The 14072-nt window shown below is 36.0% G+C and overlaps 1 protein-coding gene across 1 annotated transcript in view; it reads right to left on the bottom strand.

Annotated features, from left to right (window-relative positions):
- Window positions 1-5237: 5237 nt before the first annotated feature.
- KLHL7 (kelch like family member 7) overlaps window positions 5238-14072 on the bottom strand; it is a 53005-nt gene continuing 44170 nt past the window's right edge. Inside the window, exons 8-11 of the mRNA XM_052638674.1 lie at window positions 13216-13456; window positions 10779-10980; window positions 7556-7653; window positions 5238-5625 (exon numbers count right to left, since the gene is read on the bottom strand). Of these exons, the coding sequence (XP_052494634.1) occupies window positions 5342-5625; window positions 7556-7653; window positions 10779-10980; window positions 13216-13456 (825 nt within the window). The 3' untranslated portion in view covers window positions 5238-5341. The remainder of the gene's footprint in view (window positions 5626-7555; window positions 7654-10778; window positions 10981-13215; window positions 13457-14072) is intronic.

Raw genomic sequence — 14072 nt, 5'->3', positions numbered from 1 at the left:
CCTACAAACAAGGACATTCTACTTAACCACAATATAATAACCAAAATCAGGACATTAGTATTGCTGGATACTGCTAATCCTTAGATTCTTTTCATATTTTGCCTTAAAAATGTCCCAATAATGTCCTTTAAGAGACAAAGATGCAGTTCAAAATTATCATTGCCATACTCATTTCTTCAGGTTTCTTCATTCTGGAATATTTTCTCAGTCTCTCCTTGACTTTCACTACCTTGACTTACAGCTATTTTATAAAATTTCCGTAATGCAGACTTAAGTGTTTTGTTAATTAGATTATGCATCTTTGGCATCCATGGTCTTCACAATGCACCTGTCAAGTTGTGCACATCAGTCTGTCCCATTAGTTGTAATGTTCACTTTGATCACTTCAGGTGTTATCTGGCAAGCTGCTCCACTGTAAAATTACTCTTTTCCTTTCTGTTATTAATAACAAAAGGGAGAGACTTTGAAAGTATGTAAAACCTCATTCCTCACCAAACTTCTAATTCACTCATTTATTTATTCCTATCAGTATGGACTTAAAGAGTTTCCAATTTTATTCACTGGGTTATTCTGTGTTACTATCATTTATTTTCATGTGCAAATCATCTCATGCTTCTTTGAGCACTTCACTTTCTGGCCTAAAAGATGTTCCAGGGTCATCTGACACTTTCCCTGCTCTCCAAGGAGACCTGGGTCTTTTTTGGTGGTACTTAGAAGCCAAGATCTGAGCTCTTAAGTTTGTTCATTGCTTTTGTGATATCTTTGTTCCTAAATCCTTTCATGGGCATTGCTAGAGAATATATACTATAGACAGACACATTTATATCAGCGCACATTTCGGTTTCTATATGTATGACTTCACACTTTGATAATCTCCAATTTCAATCCAAGATCACAGAATTCATTTTATTTCCCTTCTGTTGTTTTTTTTTTTTTCCTCTTTCACAGTGAGAAACTTGGCTCCCAGTATTCTTAACATATCTATTTTTGAGCAGTCCCCTTTTGATAACCAGTCTCTCTTTGTGGCCAATGACTTCTCATCTGTGCAGATGCCAGCATGTATAAGGACTTTGCTGGCATCAAAGACCTAAAATAATACCAGTTAGGATGAAGCTTTAAATGAGGGTGAGGGTAGAGAAGATAAAGTGCTGTGTGAGATGATGAGAGTCAAGGGCTGAGGAATGTAAAACTTATTAGTGCTAGGGGAGGAGCAGATGGAAATCAGGAGAGTGGGGTCATAGGAAGAAAATGTCTAATTTCAAGGTGACAGAATAAAAATACCTCTGCCTCCCTTTCTGCTTGAAAATATCTCAAAATAAGAGGGAAAACAAGCAGAAACTTTGTCTTTGACTATACTAGGAGATAACCATAATTTCAAACCACAATTTATGAAGACTGAATGTACATATAAGAGTACATAGTAAATTTCTTAGAGGAAGAGTCATATTCCTTTAAGGTGGATAACTGGTGTCCCCAAAGAAGGCTGAAAATTAAGAGACCTCAACAATTAAGAACCACCAGGTATTGCAAAAGGGTGAACTATTCACCCCTACCTGATGGGAGATAGGTGTTTTTCTTGACAAAAATGTAAGAAGAGAGGCTTCAGAGTCCAGGATGTAAATATAGAGGGGCAAGTTATGGTACTGACAAAGAGGAACCAAAGTATGCCTGTTGAATGGTGCTTTTGCCTGAGCTCAGAAATCCTTCAGCCAGGAGGACAGTCTCTTCCTAGTTTGCCCCCCCGGACCCAACCCTTGCAAAAGGTGGGAGTTTAAGTTTTATTTTCTGGAGAATCAGACATCCCAGAAAATTATCTATGGATCTTTTACCAATCTCCAACAAAAATAGGCAGCCATTTCCTTATCATATGATGAAGTTCTCTTACACTTCAGCTCACACTTGTACATGAAAGTTCACAATTTTTTAACATCTCATTTTAAATATAAATGCACAGTCAAGGACCAGATATTTGAGGAACGATTCCAACAGGAAAGATCAAAGCAATTGAAAAAGAAGTGAGAAGAAAGAGAAACACACCAATAGCATAAGTAATGTTAAGGTGGCTCAGATGATAAAGAATCTGCCTGCAATTCAGGAGACCTGGGTTTGATCCCTGGGTGGGGACGATCCCCTGAATCTGGAGGAGGGCATGGCAGCCCACTCCAGTATTCTTGCCTGAAGAAGTCCATGGACAGAGGAGCCTGGCGGGCTATAGTCCATGGGTGTGCAAAGAGTCAGACACAAGTGAGTGACACACACACGCAAAAGCAAACTAAAATGTCCTAAGGACAACCTGAAACAAGACCAACATGCTGTAGAAAAGGACAATCATAAAAAGAAAAATGCTCTTGGAGATTAAACATGGATAGTGCTAACAAATTCAATGGGTGTTTGGAAGACAGGGAAATCCCCTTAAGAACTGAATAAACCAGATTTTGAATCCCATTTTACAGCTTTGTTATCAGAAGAGGCTAAAGTTCTGGAAACTAAAAAAGCTTTCTAGTTAGTAAGAGTGACATTTCAACAGAAATACACACTGTTGGTTTTTAAAAATGGCTCCTTTTCATGACTAAATTTTTCAGGTTTTTCAAAGCTAGGTCACAATTGTAATTAATGTTTTTGATAGCAACAACTTTTTTCTCAAGACATTAAAATTTCATGTTCACACTGATTTTCAAAAGTATAAACTGAATTGTTATGTCATCTAAGTAGTATCACTATAAAAAATACAATATTAACATTAACATGTCTACTAAAAAGAAAATAGAGCACTTTATAGGATAGGAATTTTGGGTGGGAGAGCAATAGAAAATATATTTACTGACATATTATGCTCATTATCCTGATATCAACAATATCACAGACTATTTCCAGGACAGAAAACAGACAATAATTAGAATTACTAAGATTACTAAGGAAAAACACACACACACTTTATTATAACCTACATCAGAGCTATCTGCATACTTATCAGTGTGTTCTAGTCAGCAGATATAGCCTAAAGAAATGAGTAATCTATTTAAAATACCTTAAACAGTTGTATATTCCATATGGGAAATTATTTAAGTAATATTAAGTAACTACATAATATAACCAAATTGAGATATGACAAATCAATATTCTACCCTCAAAAATATTACACATTTTTCCCAACAGAGAGCAAAGGTCAAAACCCAACATAAAATTGTTCAGAATAACAAAATCTAGAAAAAGAAAGATTAATGGTTACCTAGGGATGGGGTCCTTTGGGAGATAGAACTGGGTTGAGTAATGTCTCCCTAAAATTCTAAAATGAGACCTTATTTTGGAGACAGTCATTGGTTAAGATAAAGAAGTGTGTGATTCATGTTGAGGTTTGACGGAAAACAACAAAATTCTGTAAAGCAATTATCCGTCAATTAAATAAATTAATTTAAAAGATATAAAGAGGTGCATGTGTGTATGCTGGGTGTATGCTAAGTTGCTTCAGTCATGTCCGACTCTTTGCGAGCCACCAGGCTCCTCTGTCCATGGGATTCTCCAGGAGAGAATACTGGAATGGGTTGCCATGCCCTCCACCAGTGAGGAGGGTGAGCTAAATCCAATGACTTTCAACAGTACCAGAAGACAGACAGACACACGTGGGCGAAGGCCATGTGGAGCCAGGAGCAATGACTGGAGTGATGCAGTTGTAAGCCAGCAAATTCCTGGCTTGCCGGCAGCCACCGGAAGCTACAGGAGAGGCAGGAGAAGCTTTTCCCTCAGAAACTCCAGAAGGAATCAACCCTTTCAATACCTTGGTTTACGATTTCTGGCCTCCCGAACTGTGAAAGAGTAAATTTCTGTTGTTTTAAGCAATGAAGTTTATGGTAACTTGTTATAGGAGCCATCAGGAAGTAATACAGGGAAAATAAGTATAGGGTTTCTTTTTATGGTGAAGAAAGTGTTCCATAATTAAGGTGATGGTTGCATAACTCTGTACATATATTTAAGATCAATGAGTGGTACACTTTAAACAAGTGAATTGTATGACACATAAATTAATAGAACTATAATGTACATAAAACCTTACATAAATGGAAATATATCTGCCATAATCTTTCATAATTCCCTTTTCATTTAAACATTTTTAGGTCTTAAGATTATAATCCTCATATAAAGAATAAAAATTTAAAAAGAAACACTGCTTCACAAGTTAAAAACTACCTAACACATTTAAAGTGAAGAATGAACTTAGCAGTCTACTTGAAGTTTAAAAATATTTAATATTATCAGGTTTAAAAACATTGATGGTGACAGCTTTACATGGCTCATTCCATACATTTCATAATGTAAAAGGGCAAAACATTACTAGGAAAGAAATGAACAGTTGGGTTTGTAAAAGATTTACGGATCACATATAAGTAATTAATATAACAAATATGTAACTCAATTACAAAACTTTTAGAGACAACTGGGTCAAATTTGCTGATATGTTATGCTAAGGAAAAGAAATTATATACCTTTTTAATCTATAAGAAGTTCAAATTCAACATTGACAGTGTATAACTATCAGTGATATTCTAGTGACCTAGAATTTGCTATAAGTAGCTTTCTTTTGCTAGGTAATATTAACAGAGTGAGCACTGAAGAGGTATAATTCTTTTTTAATCCCTGGGTTAAAAAAGTGATGTAAATTAATGATGGGTGCTAAGCTTGACATTTTGTGTTAAAAATACTTAATTGTACTGAATATATTTCATGAGGAGTTGATTACATTTTAACTCCCAAAATGTATTTATGAGATTTTATGAGATAGATATAAGTGTATGCTTTGACTCACTCTGGCTTGCTTTTAAAATGGAATACATTTGGCACTAAATGGAACAAATGAAGACTAGCAAAATTATGAGACTAAGCTGCTCCATCAGAACTATCTTTGACTTACAATTCATACTATTTCTTAGTTTTTGACTGAAGAGAAACAGACATAACTACATAGCACTTCTATGATGTATGAAAATAGAATCTAGAGCTAACCTGAGACTGCTTCAATTATGAGTCAGTCCCCCATTCTGCCATAATCATACTTACAAATGTGAAATTCATTTAAGAATTCATATTTTCACCAAGTGCTTATAATTTTACAAGTTTTCTTGCTAGATTTGTTCTTGGTTATATGGCCAGCTGAAATACGGTCTTTCAATTGAGGAAGGAAATCATAGAAAATCTATTTTACATGAATCTTACTTTACTTGAAAATTCCTTGGGGGGGAAAAAAAAACAACACACCAAACTAAAACTTTGTGACTGCACTCTTGGAACAAAGCACGGGTGGCCATAGTTTTGAGTCTCCAATGAATCTTGAAGTTCACTCAGCTTTTCATGTTTCAAGGGTTTCTTCATTTGCTCCGCAAGTGTCAACAACACAGATTAAACAACTTGTTACTGGAAAAGCTCGGACTTTGGAGTTGGCGACCCATTTGTCTGTTTCAGTATTATATTCAAGGATGTTTCCTAGTCGACCCACACCTTGAAAACCAGCTAAGACGTAAACTATAGAGCCGACTGCCGCACACTTCACTGTTACTCCCTTCCATGGCATTGGTGAGACCATCTTCCATTCGTTTAACTTAATATCATAATATTCCACATTGTCCAGACCACCTTCAAAAGAATAAAACATGAACAACTACGTGAACAATTCTACCATCTCTTAAAGTAATAATAAAAGTTGTAGCAATTTTACAATGAATCCTTACATATCTACTGTCTAAATTCTTATTCTGACTTTAACGCAATAGGAATTTAACTTAATTTTTTATTTATCATTTTAGAACCATAAATACTTAAAATTTATTCTATAAAACTAAAAATGTTCTATCTGCTGTGGAAAAACTAAAAAGGAAACCACTCAATGAAGTTTCTTTCTGATTAAGTTTGATTATAATTACCCAAATGTTCTTTTTCCTTCTACCATGTATCTGTCAGCAGTTTATGAAAAATAGCAATGGAAAGAGACAGAAGAAGGAAAAGAAGTCATTTGTTATTCTTAAATATTGAAGGTACTGACTAAAATGAGCTTTGTGGAATCTATCTGTAGATTCAGTCCAAATTCTACATTTTTAAAAGCAATTTCTTGGAATTCCTTGGTGACTCAGTGGTAAAGAATCTGTCTGCCAACGCAGTAGACATGGATTTGATCCTTGATCCACGAAGACCCCACATGCTGCAGAGCAACTAAGCCTGTGTGCCACGACTACTGAGCCTGAGCTCTAGAGCTCAGGAGCTACAATCACTGAACCCACATGCTCTAGCGCCTATGCTCCGCGACAAGAGAAGCCTGCACACCGTAACTAGCAACTAGCTCCCACTCGCCACACTAGAGAAAAGGCTGCACATCAATGAAGACGAAGCACAGCCAAAAATAGATAAATACAATTATTTTTTTAAAGCTGTAATTTAAGATTCTTTCAGTTCAGTTCAGTCGCTCAGTCGTGTCCGACTCTCTGCGACCCCATGAATCGCAGCACGCCAGGCTTCCCTGTCCATCACCAACTCCCGGAGTTCACTCAGATTCACGTCCATCGAGTCAGTGATGCCATCCAGCCATCTCATCCTCTGTCATCCCCTTCTCCTCCTGCCCCCAATCCCTCCCAGCATCAGAGTCTTTTCCAGTGAGTCAACTCTTCGCATGACGTGGCCAAAGTACTGGAGTTTCAGCTTTAGCATCATTCCTTCCAAAGAAATCCCAGGGCTGATCTCCTTCAGAATGGACTGGTTGGATCTCCTTGCAGTCCAAGGGACTCTCAAGAGTCTTCTCCAACACCACAGTTCAAAAGCATCAATTCTTCGGTGCTCAGCCTTCTTCACAGTCCAACTCTCACATCCATACATGACCACAGGAAAAACCATAGCCTTGACTAGACGGACCTTAGTCGGCAAAGTAATATCTCTGCTTTTGAATATGCTATCTAGGTTGGTCTTAACTTTTCTTCCAAGGAGTAAGCATCTTTTAATTTCATGGCTGCAGTCACCATCTGCAGTGATTTTGGAGCCCAGAAAAATAAAGTCTGACACTGTTTCCACTGTTTCCCCATCTATTTCCCATGAAGTGATGGGACCTACATTATTTATAAAAATTAAAATATCAAACTTAATCAATTAGAAGAGTAATACTGATATGTTCACGAAGTGTTTAAAAATGTTTAGGAAACAGTGCCATTCAGAGCCTGGATAGAAGACCTAAAAGTTACATTTAAAAGTTTTAAATGTTGTATTAAAGTTCAAATATTTCTGTCACTCAACAGTTCTTAAGCTAGTGTGATGCCATTCCCCAGAGGGTATTTGGAAATAGATAGAAGCCATCTGAGACTGTCACAATGACTGTTGGCTACTACCTACACTCACGGACAGGAATGTTAAATGTATTATGACGTTTCATAAAATGTTAGTTCCCAGAAACTATAAAAATAAATCTAATGATGTATGTAATTAATGCTTGTATCAAGATCTCAAGAAACATTTTTATAAGTTAGGATAAGGAAACATCAGCAAATTCACTGATAATGTTGAACAGTGAATTAACATCACATACCTAAGCCATTCTGACCACCCACAGCAAATATCTTGTCTTTTACAAATACCAGCCCATGATTCTTTCTGGCTTCAATCATTGGACACAGCTCAGTCCACCTGAAAAAAATTAAGGAAAGTGTTTAGTATACTTGTTTACAAGAAGTAAAAGGACTTATATGAATTTACAGGAAAGATCTGTTATCCCAAGTAAGTGCTCAGTTACAGCTCACATACGTGTATACACACACAAATATGCACATCTGAAAAGCTAGAAAACAAAAGTTAACTGGTGATTTACAGGTAAAAAGATTTTCTTCTTTCAACTCCAAAATAATATGGGAAATAGAGGCTATCTGGAGACTACTGTCATGTTTTTGGAAGAAACCCACTTCTGTAGTTCACAATAACTTGTAAAACAGAAACAAACAAGAAAAGGAAGATGTGTAAGGAAATATAAGGCATTAATACTGTCATATGTAGTTTTAATTAATATTTACATAAGTAAGTAAAACACAAATTTATCATGGGCCTCTAGCAATCAGCAAATCAGCCTATGTGTTACTATTCACACATCCATTTTTAAATATACACTTAGAACTTTTAGGCAGCTCTAGTAACTAAAGTACTACTATCATTCTGTCACATTTAATAACTTATTAGCACACTGCTGTGTTCACAGGCTCTATTATAAAGAATGAGATTGAGAATATAATGTGGACACACGTCAGAGAATAATTCACAGGTAGCTTTACACACACCATTTTGTTACTTTTTTTATGAGATTCAATCTCTCTTTTTGCCTAAACTCCCAGACATATAACTGACACCTGTGATTGTGCAGGTGGTGCTCTTAACGGGTGATATAAATCAAAAGGCTCCAGACAGCCACCCCCCCAAAAAAAGGGGGTGGAATCTGGCATGAGTATAACTCTCTAATATCATTATTTATAACTCTTCTTTTTAAAGCATAATGAACTCTGAAATATCAACAACTCTTGTAGCCTTATATTTACATACTTCTGGTTTATTTTAAAAATAGTTCTGACAGTCACTACTCTCATTTTCTGAGCATTTGGTTAAAGACCTCCCATTTTTCAGGATAAACACACAGGGCCCCCCAGGGGAAAAGGTCAGTGTACAACTCAGAAGTGGGAGAGCCCGTACTCAACCTCTGACAGGCTCTACACTCAGTGAGCTGTCAAAGTGCATTAAACAGAGTATCTGACTGGGAAAAATTCAATACACATACCCCTTTCTTCTTTATGATATAAGAGAATTTACACTAGCTTTTCACTTAGGAAAATTTAGGGAATTTAAATGTAATAGAAAATATACGGAATTCAAATTTAATACATAAGTTGTGTAAATTTAAAAATATTCCCCAAAGTGATTATATTCACCTAGTTTTTTAAAAAAATATTGATACTGTAGATTCCTTTATACATTTCCCCCGCTACTATGAACAAGAATATATTGATTTACACTGATACTGCCTAAATACAGATCTCAAAATTTAGAAGCCTGGAGTTTATATGGTATGGGTTCTACTTTTAAGACCTTTTTAAGAAATGAAACAATAATTAGGCAGCAGAGTGAATGAGATTACAGTTTTCCATCCTGTATGCTTTCTGAGTATAGAATTTATGGGAGGCAAAGTAGAGACTGATAGAGGAGGGAGGACCATCTGTATATACCCTGCTCCTACTGTTTAGGACAAGAGGGGCTGGATAGCTGGATACCTATCTGGCTGGATGGATGATAGGATTAGGATAAGGGGTATCCCCAGTGATCCCTGGCCAGTACAAAGGTACATTTTTAAAAAACATTGAGAAGTATTAAGTTTGATAATCTCAAGAGATTTCCTAGTCTCAACACTTTAGCAAAATGTAAGTTTTAAGATAGAAGTGCCAGTCGCTCAGTCGTGTCCGACTCTTTGTGACCCCTTGGACTGTAGGCCTCCAGGCTCCTCTGTCCATGGGATTTCCCAGACACTGGAGTGGGTTGCCATTCCCTTCTCCAGGGGATCTTCCCAAACTAGGGATCAAACCTCGTTATCTTACATTGCAGGCAGATTCTTTACTGTCTGAGCTACTAAGGAAGCCCCAAGTTTCAAGATAAGCTTCTTTCAATTCTGTTCCTAACATGGAAGACTAGTAGAGGAAAAAATGAGAAAAGAACAACTGCAACTGCACTTTTTTCTGGGAAAAGAGTTAATGGTTTTGCTTCCTTAAATCCTTCAAAAGTAGGTGGGAAGCACAAACAGCTGCAAATGACAATCATATTTTATAATTAAGTGTTTACTCTTAACTTAAAAAAAGCAATAGCTAGAGTAGAAGACTTGTATGTTCTGTAGCCTGGCAGTATTTTCTAAATACAAACCTTGAGCACAAGAGTTTTGGTGCAGTTCTTTGGCATAACATTTAAGTTGAACATATTCACCCAACAACTTTTTCTGATAAAGGAAGAATAATCCTTTCAGATGAACAAGTGGATTTTCTTATTAAAGGTCTATGTATGTTTCTGATTATTAATAAAAGGTCTGACTGGAGTATCATCTGTGTTCATTTTCTCATTAGTCAATTACACTATACTTACCAGCACTCCCACTATTCAGTAACTAGTGCATTTCCTTTGGCTGTACTCGATGGGTTCCATCATTAACAAGATCAGAAAAACTGGTTAACCATTTATTTCTTTATATTTTGCTTTTTAAAAAGGAGTTACTTCTCAGTTGATTAAGAATAATTTTATTTAATATATGTGAATCCAAACATACCCTAGTCAGCACAAATTACCAAAAAAAAAGACGTTATATTTAGGGCTATCATTCATTTAAGCTAGAACCAATATATAATATAATTAAAGGCAAATTTACCACTGATTATACATTGTTTTCCCCTCTCTACACTTATGGATATCTCAAAAAAAAAAAAAGGCATTTTGAATCTGATGAATCAGTCATACTTGCTCATCCTCAGGGATTTATTTATTGCACAAGCAGGAAAGAAAGAGGGGCTCCCACAAGATACAAGGTCAAGCCATTTCTTAAGGTGTGGAGGAAGGGTCCAACCTATACATGTGCCCCTGAACCTAGCACATTCTAAAGTGTATGTATTAATACACTCTTAATATAAGAACAAAATCCTTCTGTTGGGTTCCTTCTGCCTTTTAAGATTTTCTTCCTTGGAGCTTAAAGAATACAGTTAATAGTGAAGTAAGATTTTTAAATTGATGATACATACGTTTCTGTGGCAGGATCATAAACTTCACACGAATTCAACACGCGCCCAGAAACGTTGTTCCCTAAACTTCCACCACAAACATAGATCAGGCCGTTGGCTTCCACCATCCCATGGCTGCAGCGCTGAGTCAGCATGCTGGGCTTCGTGTGCCAGCTCTCAGTTCTCGTATCGTAGCACTCAAATAAATACAGAGCTGAGTTTCCTGTAAAAGAAAAGGACCCCATCTTGATTAGCTTAGTGTGTGTATGTGTGTGTGGGGGGGGAGGGGGTGTGGTGGTGAGGGGAGCTTGGAGTGAGCTGACTGAGGAACTGAATCATTAATTCCTAAAGGAAAGATTTGAAGGTTGTAGAGTCTTTTCTATTCTCAAGCAACAGCAGCCAAACATAGAAACAGTTTAAGAAAAAGCTATCCTTGTTTGTATAGACCTTGGGAAATATTCAAAAAAGGATCTGTCGGAGATCCTTGGTGATTGGTAATTACCAATTGGTAATCGGTAAATTGGTAATTAAACTTTCAGAAAAGAAACTGGTTTGATTTCAAAAGATTTTCAAATTAAGTAAGAAACGTTATGTATGTCTTCCAGCCCAGTCATGCATGATAGGAATTAACTCAACCTCAAATGTTTCTATCGAGGAGAAAAACAGCTGTTTACAGATGGCAAATCCATACCTTAAGTTATAAAACTACTATTTGAGAGTATCCTAAGGATTGTCATGTGATGTTCTGGAATAGCCACTGCATCACTAACAAAACTATTCTTCCTCACTGTTATCAGCTGTGTTGAGAATACTGTTGTATAAGCAGGCTCTGAAATCATGCTAGGCCATTCTTAAGTATACGCTCATAGCACTGTTGTATGTTTCTGGTGTTCTTTGATTATACATTTTAATGGTAAAACACACTCGTCCTGTGTTACAACTTCTGTACATTACAGGAGCTCAGTAAAGTTTTTTTTTTTTAAGAAATGATACTATTAAAGGTCAAGTGTGTTTTTCTTTCCCAAGAAAAAAAGAAGTTAGAACTTAATGAAATTATTGCTCATCTCCAAGTTTTCTCGACTTTCCTAATGTTTAAAAACAATAGCACCCTTGTAATTCTCTATCAAAACCAAAGCCTACAAAGAGCAAAGAATACCAAATGGAAGAAGTAATATCATGACTAACAATAACTTCTTTTTAACTTTTCAAACATTTCCAATCTAGTAGATTCAGTCAGTTGACACAAAGGAAATACACTGTATATAGCAGATACAAAAAAAAGTTACTATTTAAGTAGAGTAAATGATGAAGAAATGAAGTTATCTACTATACTTTCTACAAAAATTATAAAACTTTCTACTACATTTAGGATTTATTGTTATTTCAAATATGCTGTATTAGACATTCTGTGAAGAATGCTTTTAAAGAGGGGAAAGGTCACCTCCTAAAGTCACATTTAGAAAATATAACCTTTCTTGTACTCATTTTACAAACATTTGGGGGTGGGGAGTAAAAACTAAATATGCTGACCAAAAGTAAAACATTATTTGGGCTAATATAAAAATCATCAAAGAAAATAAAAAGACTAACATTTTAATTCCGTATCTTATAGTTACTTGGTCTTCCTAGTTTTAGGAAGCCTGTTATTTAGCTAAAGAAATTATTTGAAAAGATGAAAGCATATAAAAGCTAATATGCATCTAGTCTGCATGTAGAATATTGATTTAGAAACTTTTTTCATTTAGAAAAGGAACACTAGTAGACACTAACAAATTATCAATGAGAATGGTTTTTATACCCATACCTACATTCCGTTCTGATCAAAAAGCCCAAGATACCATTACCAGTCATTACATTAAAAAGTGAAAGCATGACGCAAATAAAAAAGATTCGTCTTACCTTTTTCTGATACAAAAAAAACAAAGATACTAGATTTTAAAAGCTTGACTATAATAAAGAGATCTTAAAGGGTCTACAAGTAAGCCAAACTCTGAAATCTTTAAAGCAAATAATATGCATCCATGTGTACGTTCGTGCTAAGTCACTTCAGTCATGTCCAACTCTGTGACCCTATGCACCGTAGCCCACCAGGCTCCTCTGTCCATAGGATTCTCCAGGCAAGAATACTGGAGCGGGTTGCCATTCCCTTCTCCAAGATTAGGTATATAAAATAACTAATCCACATGGCACCAATGAAGTTCAAATCCAGATGACGTCAACGAAAGCTTTATCATGACAGAAATTGGATAATTAACATAATTTAAGATGAAGTTCTCTTAATGATTTATATAGGCTAAGGTAAACCTTCAAGGAAATGTGCTCTAAAATATGACAGCTATGTATTTAAATTATGTCAAAGAGTATCTGGACAAATAATACCAACTCTTTATTTAGATATAAAAGCCTATATATACACTTGGCTTTAAAGCACAAATACAAATACTAAATAAGTCCTTACCAACTTCGGAACCTCCGGATGTATAAATTTTGCCTTCTGCAGCACACGCAGCAAGGCTGTCTCGAGGTGTTGGAGGGCCCAGTTTGGAATACCAGCTATCCTTAACGACATTATAACAGTCCATTCGCTTTATAGGGAAAAGCTGGGAGCCACCCAAAATGTAAACTACATTGTCCCAAAACACGCATGCTGCATCTCTTCGTTTTTCAAAGGGGCAGCGGATGTCTGTCCAGCTATAATCCTGTAATAGGAAAGGACAGGAAGCTTTCAATGATGGAAAAATATAACTGAAAAGGAGGAAGCAAAGATACAGTTGAGAACATACAAAACATAAGAATATGTTAGTTTATCAGTATATATAAGAATGTTGGGCTTGAAACTATTATCTAATTTTGTGTGATTTCTTCTTCAGAATGTTGGTTAATTGTAGCAGAAGGCAAGAGGAAGACAGAGATGGCTTTGGGTTTTTTCTGGCTCTAAAATAAACTATAATACATTTGCATTCATCACTACCACCCAGTCTTCTATCCCTTCTGTTACTGAGAACAATAACACAAGAAAATTCTAAAATAAGTAGTTTTGTTAAAGACTTTTTTAAAAAAGAAATATGTGCATCCCTTCTTTGCCAGATGTATAGTGATACAAAGAATTAATGGATAATTTGAAGCTTAACTGCCATTAGCCTACTGATGTCTAAAGACAGAAGGCATTTTGTAGACTTCCGAGAGAGATTTTTTTGGTAAATATTCAGTTGAGTCAGTATAGTCAGCCAGACTCTTAAAGCTGTGATATTTGTGATATACTTGGAGTAATCTGAAAGCTCAAATGCTTCCTTCTCAATGAGAAGAAATGAGCGC

Source organism: Budorcas taxicolor, chromosome 4, assembly GCF_023091745.1.
Source record: "Budorcas taxicolor isolate Tak-1 chromosome 4, Takin1.1, whole genome shotgun sequence".
Taxonomy (NCBI): domain Eukaryota; kingdom Metazoa; phylum Chordata; class Mammalia; order Artiodactyla; family Bovidae; genus Budorcas; species Budorcas taxicolor.
This window is presented reverse-complemented; position numbering and strand designations above follow the sequence as displayed.